At 40.7% G+C, this 18,139-nt stretch overlaps 1 protein-coding gene across 9 annotated transcripts; it reads right to left on the bottom strand.

Moving 5' to 3' along the window:
- Positions 1 to 1,235: 1,235 nt before the first annotated feature.
- Positions 1,236 to 16,178, bottom strand: U2AF1 (U2 small nuclear RNA auxiliary factor 1). Of its 9 annotated transcripts, XM_068685143.1 has the most exons (11): positions 15,986 to 16,145; positions 13,976 to 14,063; positions 13,691 to 13,747; positions 11,901 to 11,931; positions 11,236 to 11,302; positions 6,922 to 6,971; positions 6,198 to 6,296; positions 5,177 to 5,310; positions 4,725 to 4,817; positions 4,510 to 4,610; positions 1,236 to 2,760 (listed from the first exon to the last, which is right to left on the bottom strand). In XM_068685143.1, the coding sequence occupies exons 2-11, from the start codon at positions 14,020 to 14,022 to the stop codon at positions 2,516 to 2,518; spliced, it is 924 nt and encodes a 307-aa protein (XP_068541244.1). In that variant the 5' UTR covers positions 14,023 to 14,063; positions 15,986 to 16,145; the 3' UTR covers positions 1,236 to 2,515. The 9 variants fall into 9 exon arrangements, with proteins under 9 accessions (XP_068541244.1, XP_068541254.1, XP_068541258.1 ...); XM_068685153.1 differs by lacking the exon at positions 4,510 to 4,610 and having other exon boundaries at positions 15,986 to 16,178; XM_068685157.1 differs by lacking the exons at positions 11,236 to 11,302; positions 11,901 to 11,931; positions 13,691 to 13,747 and adding an exon at positions 10,353 to 10,419.
- Between the last annotated feature and the right edge of the window lie 1,961 nt (positions 16,179 to 18,139).

Below are 18,139 nucleotides of genomic sequence, written 5' to 3' on the forward strand. Positions count from 1 at the left end.
AGATCCACTGTTTAACAGAAGAGCCAACAATGAAATATCCATATGACATAGGTATACCTTTCGGGCAGAGGGGAAATCTTACTCTAGGACAACAGGGTCAACAAGAGAATAAGTCAGTAGGATGATTTCCTACCTTTGTATTGGCAAACCAATCCAGTTTGGACTGGGTTGTTTTCAACTTCTTTAACCAAATTTGTGCAGTTTAAAATTTGAAATTTGATGAATTTTACTGGTAGGTTCACCTGTAAGGCTGTGTACTAACTGCAGCTTTGCCACGAGCTTGGTTTATGTGCTGGATGCTGTCACTAGCCAGACTATCAAGTAACAATCAACGTACACGTTGCATTTTTTTCCCCCCTTTGAGTATTCAGTAAAATTCATTGTTTTCTTGCTTTCCGTGACATATTCCAGTTATGTGGTGAATTTTTGGGTAGCAATCAGACCATAAAATGAAGCATTTGGTGGAATTCAAGATTGCTTTCTTAATAAAAAGTTATAAGGGGGGTTAGAAACTGATTTTCTGCTATTTGTTCACACAAAAAAGCACCTGCTGTTTAGCAGTGTTTACATAAACAGATGAAAGCCATTATAAGGACACGTTTAAATTAACTTGTTTAAAGAGCACATTAGCTTTTGCTGACAATCCATATAAAAAAAGATCTTGAGCATCTGTAAATAGGAATGACATTATATGAGATCCTGTGTTAAAAAAACATTGGCTCTTCTCACCTTTTTGAACTTGAGATTTGAATTAGCTCACTAATAATCCTAAATCTCACTGAAGAAGGAATGGAATTGGATTAATATCCTGCAAACAAGAACTGAGTTAGAAACATTCAATTCTTAATACCTAGCAAAAATAACACAGGTTTCAGTTCAGCCGTCTATTTTAGGCACTGTTCAGTTGCTATGAACCTCAAAAGATCATCGGGTCCTGATTTATGTATTTGCAACAAAATGTAAACAGTGAAGCAACCTTCATGTAGAGATGATTTTCTTTTAAGTTACTGGCAGAATAAATTCCACAATCTGTTTGGTTAAACCATCCAGTACAAAGAAAATAAATTCAAATGGAGTTGGTGCAAGAATGTAGTTCCCAGAGGTAAAACATATATATTTTTTAGACAAGCCCACTTTACATTATCATTTGGTTTGCCAGCTCCAAGTTTCTGTGAGCAAAATGGTTTTGTACTTATTTTGGTGACAGAGATGCTGCTTTGGACACTTCCATATCCTTTCTTTTTCTTTTCTTTTTTTTTTTTTAATTAACCAAGAACATCTATCACTTAGCAAGTTATTAGATTGAGAGTTAAAGAAGCACTAGTAAATTCTCTCATGTTGGAAAACTATATTGTATTAGGTAGTTTTGTGTATGTGAAGTGTATCTTGCAGAAATATGACCAAAATTCCATGCAATGTCACAAACTGAATAAAAGCAGACATGAATGGATTTAAAGTCAGCCATTGTACAAACAGTCTCTAGAGATGTTTCAGCAACATTTCAATTACAGCTTTAACTCCTTAAGGGATACACCGCCTATGAAATATAGCTATTGTGCAATTCAATGGAAGAAGTCTTTTTTTTTCTGAGGAAACTGCCATCTGTCCATTATCTTTTATCACACCTCAGACCTCATGAAAAATAAAGCTAGAAAAAAATATTTTCCACTAGCATGATAGTTTGCTATCATCTCGCACACTAGTGAAGTGCTTTTTGTTAAACAACAGCTAGGAGAACAGAGAGTGAAAAAAATTCAGTCTGTTAAGCAATTTGGTCCTCGTATTTAGGACCTTTTATTTCCTTCAATAGCTCCTATGTATCCTGTTGCATGGAACATGAGTTTTTAAGAAACGTACTTGGCCTGTTAGGAATCACTGCGATAAAAACGTTGTTGTTGTATTTTCCCCCCAGCACACGCTGCACTAGGTAGCTTTCTAGCCAAGACAAGTAATTTAGTCAAGAATCATAAAAAAAAACCCTGAACTATCAACTCTGTCACTGCCAGGAGTAGCAACTCAACTACTCCAGAGCGCTTAGAAAATAGGCTTTAGATTTTACACCAAGAAACTGGATTTATTGTAAATGCCACAGTCACATTGATAGACAGAGCACAGACTTCTGGTAACAAACAAACATACATTTTTGTAACTAAGCATATCTACTTGGTAAATAAATGCACTTCGCACAGCCTTCCTTTTAAATGTGCCTAAACTAACCTAAATAAGCAGACAGCATAGCAGAAAAGGGAAACTTATGTAACTGTTTCTTAAGCAGTATATTATTTTTACTATGTATATAATATTTTATATTATATACACACACATTTTCATCAACAGTTCAAATCATACCCAAATAAAAAATAAAAATAAAAAACCAAAAAACTGGCGCTCCTCCAATACATTTACCACCTTTCCCTCAGGCATAGTATTAATCCAGGTATTTGTCAAGATAGAGGAATGACAGTTAAAAAGACTCCCCCCACAAGAAACAAGTTACACAAAGAATACTGTATCACTACAAATTTTTATTCAGAAGCCCATCTTTAAAAAAAATCTCATTATGAACTTGTTTGGTCAAACTACAACACTTTCTAGCAGACATACAGTAAAAATGGCATGGCTCAGAATCGACCGGATCTTTCACGATCTCTTGACCGCCTCCTATCGCGTTCGCGTCCTCCTCCTCCACCACCACCACCTCCACGACCACGATCTCTGGATCTAGACCGACGTTCACGGGACCTCGACCTGGATCTATGCCTTCAAAGAAAGTTTGAACATTTTATTGTTTCACCGCGTTCAGTCACTCTCTTGCAGTACAATGCAGCGGAACATTTGAGGATGAAAGTAACGGCAGAGAAGAAAGACAATAGGGGATTATAAGTACTGGTAAGTTGGCACTCAGACTGTGAAACCCTGTCTTTCTGCACTGAACAAATGTAACACCGAGGAGGCAACACATATTGTGAAAAGACTCAACTGTTCACTGCCAGTCATCCATTGTAATTTATGTACAAAACTTCAGGAAAGGCATGCAGAGGAACCAAATGCACTTTTGTGCAGCTGCTAATTGAAACAGCAAGAAAAGGGGACACCTGCTTTCGCAGTTACAAATAGCTCTTAACTACACACAGGGTGAGCCTACAGCTGTTTACAAGTCCAGTTTTATTAAATCAACTGCATTAACTAGCAGCTCAATATTTAGTTCTCTTTTGTTTGTTTTCCCCCTCCACTTCCAGAAGCCATCAATGTTTGCAGATAATCTTCTCTGCCTCTAGGGTTGATGACTTAAATTCAGGAAGAAAGCTAAAACCACAGACAGAACGTACTGCTAGTAGTACAGCTACACTGATGGATTTATAAATTTTCTGTAACAGAAAAAACAAGTAAACTCTACAATTTTCAATAGCTGTAGAGCTAAAAAGATCATGGAAACAAATGCTCCAAGTCTAGGTTTACAGAATATTGTTCCAAAGCAAGCTGTTTTGGGATGGGAGTATAAATGGGGACAAACTTTACTGTGACATGGAGACACACACAAAACTCTTGAATACCACTGAGCTTTAGAATTGCTAAATTAACTTATTTTTCACGAGTTCCATTAGTTTCTACTTGAAACTTTGATGCAGGTCATTCCGTTTTGTTTGAAAATTGCTTTCAGGCCATTTTAGTCTATACGATCTACCTGCAAAGCCCAACTGATGCAAGAACTTTTTTTTTTTTAAATATCAAACTTTTACTGATAGCATGTGACATGTTCAACTTCATAAAGAATTTAAACAGGGCCAATAAAGACCAAACTGCATGGAGGACTCAAATATTGTATTTGTTTTACCACAGATTGAAATTGGCCTAGGGGTAAAACAATCATATTCCAAAGCCAAACATGCAAGTCTTATCTTTCTTGCAATAAAAGATTGATGCACTAATGCCTTACTATGGCAAAGAAACCTAGATTCAGATTCTTAAGAGTGACCATGTTAAGATGACCATATTTTGTCTTTCTTCCCCCCCAACACAAATCATTCAAGCATCCTAAGAGCTTACATTTATACTTAAATCAGTGTTATATTGTGATATTTCAGGAAAATATTTAGGCAAAAATACAATTGCCTAAGCAATTTAATCTGAATTTCCAAAGTTAAATTTGTCCTCACAGATTCTAAGATGCTGCCAATTAGAGACATTCATAGGAAGAAACATTTTCATAATCCCAGCCCAAGATTGAAAGGCAAAGTTGTGCTCTACCTAAAAGCAAACCCAACAATTTTATTTGCTTAACCTAAACAACAAATCCCTAAAAATAAGGAGTTTCAATCCAGCTCAAAGTGAGCCATCCATAAAAAAGATGTCACAGTAACAGCAGTGGTATAAGCTTTTCTACATGGTGCCTTAATAAATATGTAAGGTAGTATTAATATTAACCTCCTGTTAGTCACAAACAAATATTGGCTAGAAAAGCCAGGCATTAACTCTTAAATCAGACTAGGAGAAATAGTAAAAACACACCAGGTCCTGAATTCATCCACAGATATGCCCGACAGAACCATAACTTCAGTTGTTTTACAGACTCATTCCTTTGTTCTAAGTTGGTCACTTGAAGCCCTTCACTGGTATAAGCCAGAAAAAGCAAGAGAGGATTTAAGTTTAAAGGTTTGTCTCCAAAATGTTCAGCAACTGATCTACAGTTTATCTATTTTAATTGCGTTTAAAAGCAAACTCACTTTTTACGACGACGCCCATACAACTCGCGTCTCAACTCTCGAGAAATGGGCTTCAAATGCATGAAGTTGCAGAAACCTCCTCGTGTACACTCCCTGAAACAGAATACAAGACAGTTAAAATTCCCAGCTCTACACCAAATCAGTTTGCCCTAAGCCCTACCTAGTAGACCTTCAGCAATTTACAAGTTAATCAGCTCTCATACTAAGAGCAGTAAATCACCATCATTTACTGAAACTGACTAGCTCCAAGATCAAAATGCAGAAGACAGCAAATGTCAAAATGCTGCCTGCAGGTCCTCCTGGTAACAGGACATTGATCATAATGTTACCCGAAGCCTCTTTTTTTTTTTTTCCCCTTCCTACTCTAAGCTACACATAAAACCCACACCCCACGCGACCATCTTGTCTGTGCAGGCATTTCACAGGTAAGCCAACAGGAAGTCACTTTTTACCCCATTTCATATTGACGGCAACAGGCCTCTCTGAAGTCGGTCACAGGTGAAAGCTCAGCATGAATGGGCTGTCCATTAAACCAGCGATTGTTCAGGTCAATCACAGCCTTTTCTGCATCTTCTTCACGGCGAAACTAAGGGCAAAATTAACACATTTTCTCATGTTACAGAGAAGCAGTAGTAGATCAAAGATTCCTGCCAAATCAGCTTCACCATACCTGTGGCCTAAGGCTAGCAATCAAACTAGAAGCTACTTACGAGTTCCTGGGACAGTCAAATCAAAGATAAAAAAGTTAGCTCCAAATCCTCATCAATGGAAAGCTAATTACAACACCAATATTATCTTCTTTGTTATGTTCTATTTGGCCTTTTTAGTTTTGCAGCTTGCATTACAGAACATGAGAACGCTGTCTTCTTAGTACAACTTCAAGCAAAGGCAAATCCTTTGGAGTACCTTCCTATATTGCCAACGATCCAAAGGTAATAGAACTTTTTCACTCATTTAAGAGAAATTAGGAGAAATCAGCATGAGAACCTTAGTTCTCACTCATTTAAATTATGATGGCCTACACAGACAGTAATTTTAGGCCTCAAAATACTTTCTTTTTATGGGAATGTACAGTAAAAATATTCAAACAATCTCGCTCATTCTACCCGTATTTAATGTCAGTTTACACCTTCAACCAGCCAGCTACTGCCAAATGTCAACTGGTTACAAGAGGTTTTGTGTAATTGGGAAATCAGAAAATAAGTGTACCTGTTGAAAATGAACACACCTGTTGAAAATAAAACTCTGCTCATAGTGAGATGCTTTAACAGCAGCGTGATGGGAAGAAAGACCCACAATTAATCTTGGCAAACTAAGCAGTCCATCAGTGGAGACTGTGTTGATTCTACTATTTTCACTTTCCAATTTATATTAAGAAGTTGGAGAGAAGATTAGGACCTTCACAAAAATGATGTGAGTACAGCACCAGTTAATTATTATTCAGTACACAATAAACATTTATTTTTATCCTACCTTTACGTATACGTTTCCAACTAGATGGTCTCCAAGGTTATCACAAACGTTCATCTCTTCAACCTCGCCGTATTTTTCTTCCATTTCTGTGAAGACCTCCTAAACACAAACCAAACAATTAAAAAAATAAAATTTAAATTTAAATTTTGGAGCACATTAATTAAAATACAGAAGTAATATATTTAACTGATAACAAGTACAAAAGAAAGTTGTTCTTAAAAAAAAGTCTTCACATTTCTGGTTTTAATATTGGTACTTGCTTGGCCTGTTATGTGTCCATCTCTAAGCACAGCGCTAACAGGATACAATAAGTAGCTATGGAAAACATTAAGCATATGGTATTTAGGGAACACAGAACATGCACTGTAAATACTAAATATAAGTCTCTCAGCTATAGTATTCCTTAGATTTATTTCTATACAAAGAATTACACATTTTTTGAATTTGCAGAAGAGAAGGAGATTACAGAAACCAAATGCTACATGGCTTAGGCTGTTGATTTTTAAACAAAGCCTACTACTCACAGCAAAGCTAAAGGCAAACCAACTGAAGGTTATACCAGCAAACACTCAGTATTGAAAGTTTCAAGTTTTTATCAACACCTAAGGAAACCAGTTCTTTTCTCTGAATCTATTTACTTGTGATATACGCTGAATCTAACTTATTTGCTTCTAGAAATTCGAGAATACTTTCGTACATTTTGAGCACTGCTTTTTCCACATACCTCAAAGAATTCATCATAATGTTCCTGCATCTCAACATCACTCACTGCACCTGTAAAAATCAAGAGTCATATCGATTAGAGCCCATAATAAAGGAAGAAGAGATTCTGATTATACTACAAAACATAATCTAGAGATGCCGTCTGGAGCATAAAGGACACCACATAGCATTTTGCTAACTAGTAGGAATATTAAAAAATGTGTGAACAGTTGTAAGTCCCCCAAAGTATTATGTCAAAACGCTATATTGACATGATCAAATCCAAACAAGTTTTAAATCGGAACCAAACTTGTATGCCACAAATTTCAAGGGAGGAAGGGGAAAGGAACTGCTTTGAAATATCATTTCAATTTGATGTACAATCCCACTATCTACCAACAGTTTTACCTAAACAGAAGGCAAGTGCTTTGTCATATCTGCGTATTTCTAAGGATGATCACAATTTAGTGTTTCTCTTCCTATATGCAGAATTTCATTTTAACAAGTCCACCTCTCCATCTCCAGCACGTGTACACCAGAATTTGGGAGTTCACGATGTGAAACAACTCAGAATTTCTTTATTTTATTTATTTATTTTTAAAGAATTTGCTCAGAAGAGTTACTAAAATGAGTTTCCTCGGTGGTCTCAAAGAAGGGTACCACAATGCTTTGTGACAGAAAACAATATTTTTGTTTGAGTATCACTGAGTTTTTCTATATTCCTGCAAAAAAAGTAATTTAGTGCAAGGTAAGCCAGCCATATAGTCAGGTTATTTTCATGCTCCAAGCTGGACTTCACAAATGAGTGCTGCTTGCCTGCTGCTACAAGAAACAATATAAGTTTGGCTGATTTTTCAGAGGATTAAGAAATAAAAAATGATTTTCATTTATTTCTGTCAGTCTATAGCATTTTATGGTAAATTAAGCTGTATACATTAAAGCCTATTGTATTAGCTCTTCAGCAGCAAAGTGGTTTATAAAGATCAAGCGGAGGAGTTTTAAAATGAACCCCGCATCTGATGCTAGAAAAATATTCCAGCCTTTAAATTACAAACACTGCTGTTTTAGTTCACAGAATGTGAAAGAAACCGAGCCAACAAAGCAAAGTTTATTCAGTTTGGGCTGCTATGAAAAAACAGATGCTTTGAGCTCAGGCATTTTTGGCTAACAGTACCACTTGGAAGAACATGACATTTTTTCTTCAAAGTCACTAATAGTAACCAGCCACACTCTGGAACTGCAATTATTTTTCTTCCACCCAGCGGCCTCCTGAAGAAGGCTACAGGAGGGGCTTGTCATGTAGTTCAGGCTAACAATGTTTCTGGATTTGAAACATGTTTGCTTTTCAGAGCTTTCTTCTTCCCCACCGCTTTGTCATGGTTATACAGCAAATTAAGGAAATACCAAACATTAAACCAGTACTTCTAGACAGTTAATACTTAACTGTATTCTCGAGGTGGTGCCAACACCACTTGTAACAGCCTACTAATATCTAAGGATTTATTCACTGATTTATTTTTAAGATATCAGGTAGGGCTCCGAGAGCCACACAGGGAATAATTAATTTTTACCAAATGGGCAAGTGCTAGAAGCTTGTAAGGAGATTGATTCCATTGTCAAATTAAGAGATCATCAGCAACAGTTAGTTAACGACTACACGAAGGTCCTTCTAAGTGGGAAGCATACATATGCACAGGCTTTACAAACGTTCATATCCCAGGGCCACCGGTATCTGAACCTTGAGCAGCCCAACAACTACTTAATATACTCAGAAAAACTACTGCTGTTCAAAACTAAGGTTAATTCTCTATGACGGCAATAGAAAGGAAGACAGTTAAGCAACAACAAACAACGCATTAAACAGCTACCCAAGTTATTCATTTAAAATACATGCAGTACTTAAGTAGGGACAAAAAAAAAATGGGGAAAAAAAAAACAAAAACAAAAACAACAATCAGGGAGCTGAGAGTTTCAGCAAACCTACTGGTAACAGAGCTGCAGCTCTACCACACGAGGTATAGTTAGGCTCCGTTAAATAGCTGCCCACTCATCAAGACAAACTAAAGTCGGATACCAGTATTGAGAAGGCTAGAGAATCTGTTCAACTCAGGACTCTTGCAGCTGTACAATCGAAACAGCTCCACAGACCAAACTGCTGTAACTGTACAAATTAGTTACCAGCGCATCGAGCATTTAGGGACAGTGGAAATACCCAACTGGATGTTTTTGGTTTACCGAACCAGCGTTGACTACTAAGCAGCTGCAACAAGAGGGCCTACAAACCAATGAAACTCTTTAGGCATCTAGACAAACTTAAACAGCTCATTACACATCTAGCTTGACTGTGTCACATAAAACAAGCACAAGGTACTTAATCAGGCCATTATTACTTTTAGAAGCAGAAGACACAGTGTTGACTTTTAAGGCAGTGGCTGATTTCACAAAGCACATCTAATTAAATGCTGGTAACTAATCTGAAGTAGTCTATAACCCAACAGTCAAAAAAGGAATAGCCAAACAAAGCTTTATTACCACACAGTCAATATTCACTTCGACAAGAAATATTAGTTAAAGTATAACACCGATCCTTTTGATACTAGAGCTTTTAAAATTTAATTTTATTCTAATATGATGATTCAATCACAATGACAAGTAATTGTAGATAAACAATCTTGTTCATTTAACTTCTGCCAGTCTTAGAGTAGGCGTTTTCTCTTTTGTCCATTCCTACCTCATGAAGAGTCATTAAATTAGTTCATGACCATACCCAAATGGCTTCCCTTCCTCAAATGTACTTTTAAAAAAGATCTATTTTCCTACGTAAATATGCAACTTGGTTCTGGAATTTGAATTTTCAAAGCATGGAGGGAATTTTAACCATGCACCTATCCAAAAGGACAGCTGCCAAAAGGGAAGCGTTTGTCAGTCAAAGCGTATTCTTCCAAAGTAGACTCTACATGAAAGCTGCATTAACCTAGGACAAATTTCTGCATGCAGTCTGAAGAGTTTCAAATTCAAGTTCTCTTAACAGTTACAGAGCAGGAAATTTGTTCTGGATGAAGTCAACGTGTCATTGGCCTGCTCTTTGAGTCAGTGGAACCGAACGGATAGCATAAAACATACAGAAAAGCATTCCTAGGATGCAAGCAACTGGCAGGGAGAAAGGAGGGGGAAACAAAAGCAGTGCATCGAGACTGCTTTACAGGGGAAATACTATTTTAATTCTTTCCGATTTAATAGATGGTATTCAGATTCCCCTCATAGCTTTCAGAGTAGGGAAGAAGGTGAGTGGGACAAAAAAGTTTGGGTCTCTTTTTTTTTTTTTTTTTGGACACATTTAATGAAATGTGGTCAGTTTGATCTGTTAAACTAATATGGTAGACCAGCTTAAGTCGACACTGAGCTCTGACAATCAAGCCCAGGGAACCAGTGAAGGAACTTGTATGAACTTACAGCGCAAACCGTCAGCAGACTGGGAAGAGTTTTGAGGGTTACGGTAAATGTTCAAGAGGGCAATGGTCTGAAATACAAAACGCAACAACTTTATATTATAGAAAATAATTTTAACAAGAAACTGGTTTCCTTTAGGGTCGCTCTAGCCGAGTCTGTGCTGAAAAAGAGGTGGTTATTCTCTCCCAAGAAGGAGAACTTTCACTTAGCTGGTGACCTTTCTGAATCAACCTAACACTGTAAAGTAATAGAGATCTCATGACACTCCAGTATTGTATTCTTTTTCAGTTATTTTACTGACTACTATTACAACAGAGGGGTTTGCGTGACTTCAGGCAGATATGTAACAGACACCATCCAAACGCAGTATTCAAACTATAGTCAAAATTATTTGCTCAAATTTAGTCTTCCTGAACGGTTTTACAGTAGCAAAGCCCCGGGAACAGAAGTAATACAATATCAGAGCATAACATGAAATCTCCATTTTCCTAAAAAAGTTAAGATGAAAGAAAACCCATAGTTCTGGGAAACTTACCGTGCATTACCAATATACCTATTTTATTTTATTTTTTTTTTTTTGGTTAGATCAAGAATTTGAGAAATGCCTGCAGTTGAACCCTTAAGAATGCAGTGTTAGAAAGCAAACATTTTCCTTTGCGGTGCAAAAGAGAAATTGCACCAGGTCCAATTTATGAAATCACGTTCTGCATTCTGAATTGCACACATTTGACAAGTTCTTGATTTATGCGCAAGAAGAGTTCCATCACTTGTCCTGTTTGCAACAGCTTTATGTCAGCAGCTCAGAAGCCAACATTATTTTCTCATAATTAGGAGTGGGCTCTTTAACACCATTCTTTAAAAAAATTTCTCCAACTGTGGGACTTACAGTGTGAGCCGTCAGCCGTCTGTGCACTGTTTTGGGGGTTACGATAGATGTTTTGAATCAAGATGGTCTGCGGGGAAAAAAAATAAAAAGGGGAATTCTACTGGCTGCTGTGCATATAATAGACAATTGCAAAGAGACAACTTGTTTGCAAACATCTAAAAAGTAATATTTTATTCTTAAGGCTTCCTTTTGAATTTGCAGAATATCTTCCAAAATTGCATCCAGACCATCATATTATGAAAACAGTTTTAATTAACCACCAAGAAAGAGCTGCATTTGTCTCAACAGCTATCCTCAAAATGGGAGTTGTGAGGCACAGTAACCTAAAACATCAAGCTACGTGGTATTACGGATATGCCTAGCTTTATCGTATTGTCAAGACCGGATTCATTACTGTAAGTCTAGGGAAAAAAAAAGAGCGTTATGTGCACAGCGTACAATACATAATGCCACAGAGTCTAAAATGTTACACCGGACAACAAGGTTTTTTAGGCATGAGCTACGTCTTGTTTTGTGTATCAGGAATTTCTTGGTGGAATTTCTGTTTAAATAATATAATAGCATCATAGGTTCACATGTTTCCGATCCTTCAAATAAGGACAATATCCTTTTAGCCCTTCTGCTTTTTACTTGAAGAATTAGCCCAGGCAGACTTGAAACCTTACATTTGTACCGTTCTTCTTAAAATCAAGTTGTCTGAAAAAACAAACCATGTTTAAGTTAGTAAACTAATATTACAAAAAAAATCCAAATGTCCATATCACTGTAAGCAGCTCAAAAATTGAAATTTGATTACTTAAATACAAGCTCAACGTTCGTTAGTATGAATCGCAGTCCCCAAATAATTTTAGCTTACACATTAATATTAGTAGTCACATTAAGAACTCAGAGCTTAAAGAAATCACAAGGACCAGCAATGTCATACCTACATACGCTGCCCACTTAACATGTACAGAATCTGTAATATCACATTTATATCACACACCCTTGTTTGTTTTGTTTTGTTTTTTTATCATGGGTATGGTCATTCCAACCAAAGCTTTGTGCTTCCACGGCCCAGGTTTAAAATAACTATGTTTTAGCCTACAATTGGAGAGAGCCAGAAGCATGCATATGTTACAGTGTTTCTGCTGATTGGTGGTAATTTGATCACTCTGGATTGCATGACCTTTCCTAACACAGCCCTCCAACAAGGGCTGCACCAGCAATAGCAAGGGAAGATAAAAATTCGGTGGCAGTAACTTCCCATTAATAACACACTCGTGCTTCTGTTTTCTATCACAGCTGATTACCAGTCGGCATACAAATAAAGATTTCTGTAATGGATCCTAGACAACTGCCAGGTACGTTACAGATGTGACCATACAGCAAGGCAGCCGAGCGCAGCACGTCCTGCCGACCCACTTCAGGTGGCATTTCTGTCTGCAGTTTCTACAGCAAAACTAAAGACAGCAGGGACAGTGGGAACTGTTGTTTCTTACAAAAAGCTGGGTGCAAAGATGTAGCTTTTCTTTTTAATGTTAAAACAACCACTGTGGAAGCTGTCTAGTTCAAAGTATTTTCTAGCAGCTAATGATTTAAACTCAAGCCTCTATCCTAGCACATTTCAGCACACTGCCCATGTATGTCAGTAGCACAGAGCGGTTTGGAAAATGGTCAATGTTCTGATAAACATTATGTATATTAAAAATTAGTGAGTTCCCGTAAGTGGAAAAACTGTTTTTGTGGATGAAGTACCAGCAGCAGCCTAGACAGCCCATCCAGAGCCCTCCCAGCCCACTTACATGTTTATGAGGTTTAACCCGATGAGCTCTGGTCTTGTAGATGTTACTTGCCTCCCTCGTGCTCCCCAAACCAACACCAGCCCAGAGGACCCCACTAACTTTACCCTTACAGATAAAACTACTTATAATTCAACAACTTCCGCAAGTGCTATCACTACTACAAAGCACTCCCAAAGAAATCTGTTTACCTGCATGCCCTGACAATCAGCAGTGATAGAAAACGGCAAAGCGTACAGCTCTCCAGGTAAGTTTTCTGAAAACTGTAGAGCTCATAATAATAACAGCAGCCCTATCATCCACTGCACCATTTTTTAAGTAGACGTGCAGTCACAGGTCTCATCTCTAGTAATATTTAGATAGCCAAAAAAGTAAATAATCTGTCAAGTTAACCGATGTGTATACCCTCAGCAACCAGGCACGTTGCTTTCAAGAAACAATTCTTTCACTTTCAAAGGAAGCGTGTAAGTTACTCTTGAAACTTAAGAGCCTGGTCAGAGAGCAAAGGTAATGACAGAAAAGTCACTTTTATAATCATTTTTTTTCTCTTATATGCATAAAAGACTTAAGTTCACACCTTTGAGATGGGCGGAACGTGCTGCCACTGTTTGTGATAATGAAAAAAAATCTGGGACGGTTTAAGTGCCTAAACATCACTGAGAAGGCACACTCACCTGAAAGTTAGCACTGGTTGGTCTCTACTACAGGCAAGCTTACAACAGCATCGCTTCCTGCAGCCATTAAGGGTGACAGGAGATAATTAGAAATGCTGGGAGAAGTAAATGGAATACCCCCAAAAAAGCAAAACCCCATATAAACTGGGGCCAAAAGTGAACTAGTTAAATCTGGAGCTCTGTAATTATTCACTTGTATCTGAGAATCTATGTTTTAAAGTAAGAATATACTTCCACAAAGAAAAGAAAAAAAAAAAGGAAAAGAAAAACAAAAGGAAAACAAACCTGGCTAAATGTTGGTTTGTTGTGCAACCGAGAACATCTGTCTCCATGACGACAAGCTCCAATTTTGAAATAAAATGAACAGTTGACTCTGCAAGTAAAAAAGCCAAAGTAGTTACATACTGGAATAGAAAGACATTAACATGCACTTCCTATGAAACACATGCCCCAAATGCCTTTATCTTGAAAATATAATGTAGAAAAAAAACAGGAGAGCGTTATAGCAGATCTGTTCATAATCATTCCTCTTTACCCTAATTCACAGTGAATTACCTAATAAATTTCACCTAATGCTCAAACCCCAAGTACATTAATGACACCACAACTGACAAAAGCAATCCCAGCTGTTCTACTCTTCCAATCCTCCCTTCTTGTCTTTATGCCAATTTCATGGTGTGACAGGATGGGAAATAAGGTGAAAACTGGTGAAAAGTTACACTGTGAGCTACAGAGTTGCATCCTAGTTCATGCAACCCCCCAGGTCTAGACAAAAAAAATGTACTTTAAAAATGATAGTTGCACCTCTGAATGTTTTAAAAACCCACCACTTTGAAGTCGCACATTAACAGTACTCTAAAGGAGCACTGCTAACGTAACACTGGAAGTAATTCAGGTAAGAGGAAAAAACATGTTAGATAAATGAAGTTATTTTGCTCACGTATATTCTTTAACTAAGCCATTTCCACCAACTAATTATTTCAAAATAAAGCTTTATTCATTTATTTTTGCATCAAGGTAATTGCATCTTTTCTTCAATCAACTATCAGCTAGTAACAGCTTCAAAACCAGGCTGGTTTAGGAATGCCGGTACAACTCTCACATATATTAGTATAATTCGTGTGGAATGATGAAAGGAAGAGCTGTAAGGAGCGTAGTTACCTGGACTGGGAAAACTGAACGCAAAATTCTGGAGGGCAAGAAAACTATTACATGCTAGACATGTTTGTGAAGCAAAATATGTGAGTCGTCCTGGAAGAAAGATGACTATTTCTGTGTTCATGGCTAATACCAGCAGTTCTTTCCTCAGTTCATGGTGTGTGTGGGGGGAAAATATGAAGGTGCACAGCATGTCTGACCTCCGGCAAAAGGCTCTACTGGGAATGGTGATGTGCTTAGTATCCAAGACGTTTTTGAAAATATGTTCTTAGTGTTATGTTATACTTACTGTTTTTTCTGAATATGCTGAAATAAACAAACAGACAAACAAAAAAAAACACTATAAAGCTTTGATATTTGGAGTTGGTGATCTTGAAAGCCTTGAGACAAGTGATTGGTTTCCAGCAAGGCTCCGACGTCCGGCACTTTGCGGAGAGTCCCGCTGAGCTTTTTGGACACAAGGCGAGCGAGCAGCACAGGACTTTGAGGCCACGCAGGGCTACCGAAACAGCGCCTTTCGCCAGCCGGGGGGGGGGGGGGGGCCGGGCTGCGCGACTCGGGCCTGCCGCGCGGCACCACAAAGCCCCAGGGGGAAGCAGAGCGAGAGGAGGAGGAGGCAGCGGGCAGGCGGAAGCCACCCGAGGCGCCCAGGCGGGGGCGGGCGAGCGGCGGTGCCGGCGTCCTTGCGGCGGGCGGGGAGGGGAAACAAAAGGGGCCGGGGCTGGGGCCGGGGCCGGGGCTGGGGCCACGAGGCGCGGAGGAAACGGGAAGGGGAAAAAGGAAAGGGGAGGGGGGGGGGGGGGGGGTTGGGGCGCATGGGCGGGGCCGCCGGGCGCGCGCGCGGCCGCCGCGGGGGCGCGCCCCCTCCCTCAGCGTGGCGCGCACGCGCACTCCGAGGTGGGGGGGGAGGGGGGGAGCGCGCGGCCGCCCCCCCTCTGCCCCCCCCCCTCACATAGGGGGATTGGGGGGGGGGGGGGGTAACGGCGGCGCCTCACGGGGAGGCGGCGGGGCCCGGCCCAGCGCTGAGGTAACGGCGGCCGGGCCCTGAGGGACGGCGCCGCTCGGGGAGCCGCCGCCCGCTTCTTTTCCCTTCCTTCCCTTCCCTCCTTCTCCCCCCGCCCGCCCGGCGGCACTCACTTGTCCTTCTCGGTGCCGAAGATGGAGGCCAGGTACTCCGCCATCGCTCGCCCACCGCCCGCCCGCCCGCCGGACGGCCCCGGCGCCCCCCGCACGCGTCACAGCCGCCGCGACGGAAGCGCGGCCCCGCGGCGGGGTGTGTGTGTGTGGGGGGGGGGCGGGGGGGGGAACTGCGCATGCGCGCCCCGCCGGGCGGGCCTCATTGGCGCGCACTCACCCCCCCCCTCCTCCTTCCCGCGCGGGGGGTGCTCGCGCCACGCGGTGGCGGCCGCCATGATGGCAGTCACAGGGCTGTGTGTGTGGGGGGGAGAGCCCCAAAATCATCGAGTCCAACCTCTGACCTAACGCTAACAGTCCTACACTAAAACATATCCCTGAGCTCTACATCTAAACGGCTTTTAAAGACTTCCAGGGATGGTGACTCCACCACCTCCCTGGGCAGCCTGTTCCAACACCTCACAACCCTTTCAGTAAAGAAGCTCTTCCAGACATCCAGCCTAAAACTCCCCTGGCACAACTTAAGCCCATTCCCCCTCATCCTGTCACCAGGCACGTGGGAGAACAGACCAACCCCCACCTCTCCACATCCTCCTATAATGTATTTACCAACAGCAATAAGGTCGCCCCTGAGCCTCCTCCAGGCTGAACAAGCCCAGCTCCCTCAGCCGCTCCTCGTAGGACTTGTTCTCCAGGCCCCTCACCAGCTTCGTCGCTCTTCTCTGGACTTGCTCGAGCACCTCGATGTCCTTCTTGTAGCGAGGGGCCCAAACTCAGAGTGAGGGGTCGCAGTCAGGAAGACCTGTGATCTCCTGGCACATGGTGTGAGAACAAGCTAACAAACCAGGCTGGAAAACAAACAAACAAAAAAAAATCACTGAACTCAGACATCAAAAAGCACAAGCAACAACAACAACAACAACAACAAAAAACACATTAGACCCATAAAATTCTGGCCCTACTCCTGAAGCAGGACACAGTCCTGTTACTTGCCAAAGTAGTACCCTGTTCTAAAGTGCTCTCATTTGACTAGGTAATTCTAGAGCTGCCATCACATTTTGAGGTCTAAAACCAACATATTTACATAAAAAACTAATGACAGTCATTAGCCAGGGGATCAAGGAAACTGTGAAGCCTCTGATGGATACTGAAGCATGTAATTAATGGGCTTGACAAAAAGTTTCTACAATTACAGAGAAGACAGTGGTGCTGCTTAGGAGCTAAAGGGTCTTTCTGCACTTAGGCATCAGTACAAAGGATGCAGACAAGAAATCTGAGTTAGATCTTTGTTATCACATCCTGAAGGGCTGGAATAGCAATTGATCAAGGTGGGAAGGTTCTGAAGGAAATTAAACAAAAAACAGATGAACTGCAAATAAAAATGGCCATATTCGTAGAAACATAGAACCATTAGGGTTGGAAAAGACCTCCAGGATCATCTGGTCCAACCACCCCGTACCACCAATGTCACCCACTAAACCATGTCCCTGAGCACCACGTCCAACCTCTCCTTAAACACCCCCAGGGACGGTGACTCCACCACCTCCCTGGGCAACCTGTTCCGATACCTGACTGCTCTTTCTGAGAAGAAATGTCTCATAATTTCTAACCTAAACCTCCCCTGGTGCAACTTGACGCCATTTCAGTAGCTGATCAGTAGCTGTCTGTAGTACCTATCAGTAGCTGTCTGCGAGAAGAGCCAGGATGCCGTTGGCCTTCTTGGCCACCAGGGCACACTGCTGGCTCGTGTTCAAGCGAGCATCAATCAGCACCCCCAGGTCCTTTTCCTCTGCACTGCTTGTAAGCCATTCTGCCCCAAGCCTGTAGTGTTGCATGGAGTTGTTGTGGCCAAAGTGCAGGACCCAGCACTTAGCCATGTTGAACCTCATCCCACTGACCTCTGCTCACCGACCCATCTTGTCCAGGTCCCTCTGCAGGGCCTTCCTACGCTCCTGCAGATCGACACTTCCCCCAGCTTGGTGTCATCTGCAGTTTTACTTTAACGTGGAGAGTTGCTATCAGATCAGATTCTTCCTAGTCACTTTGGGAAGCTTCACATAATTATGGGCCCAAAGCTGCAAATTTGAGCTGACTGAATTGGAAAGTTTGAAATGGAATAAGAATGCATCTGGAAGACACAGACATGATACAACCTGA

This window comes from Anas acuta, chromosome 1 (genome assembly GCF_963932015.1).
Source record: "Anas acuta chromosome 1, bAnaAcu1.1, whole genome shotgun sequence".
Taxonomy (NCBI): domain Eukaryota; kingdom Metazoa; phylum Chordata; class Aves; order Anseriformes; family Anatidae; genus Anas; species Anas acuta.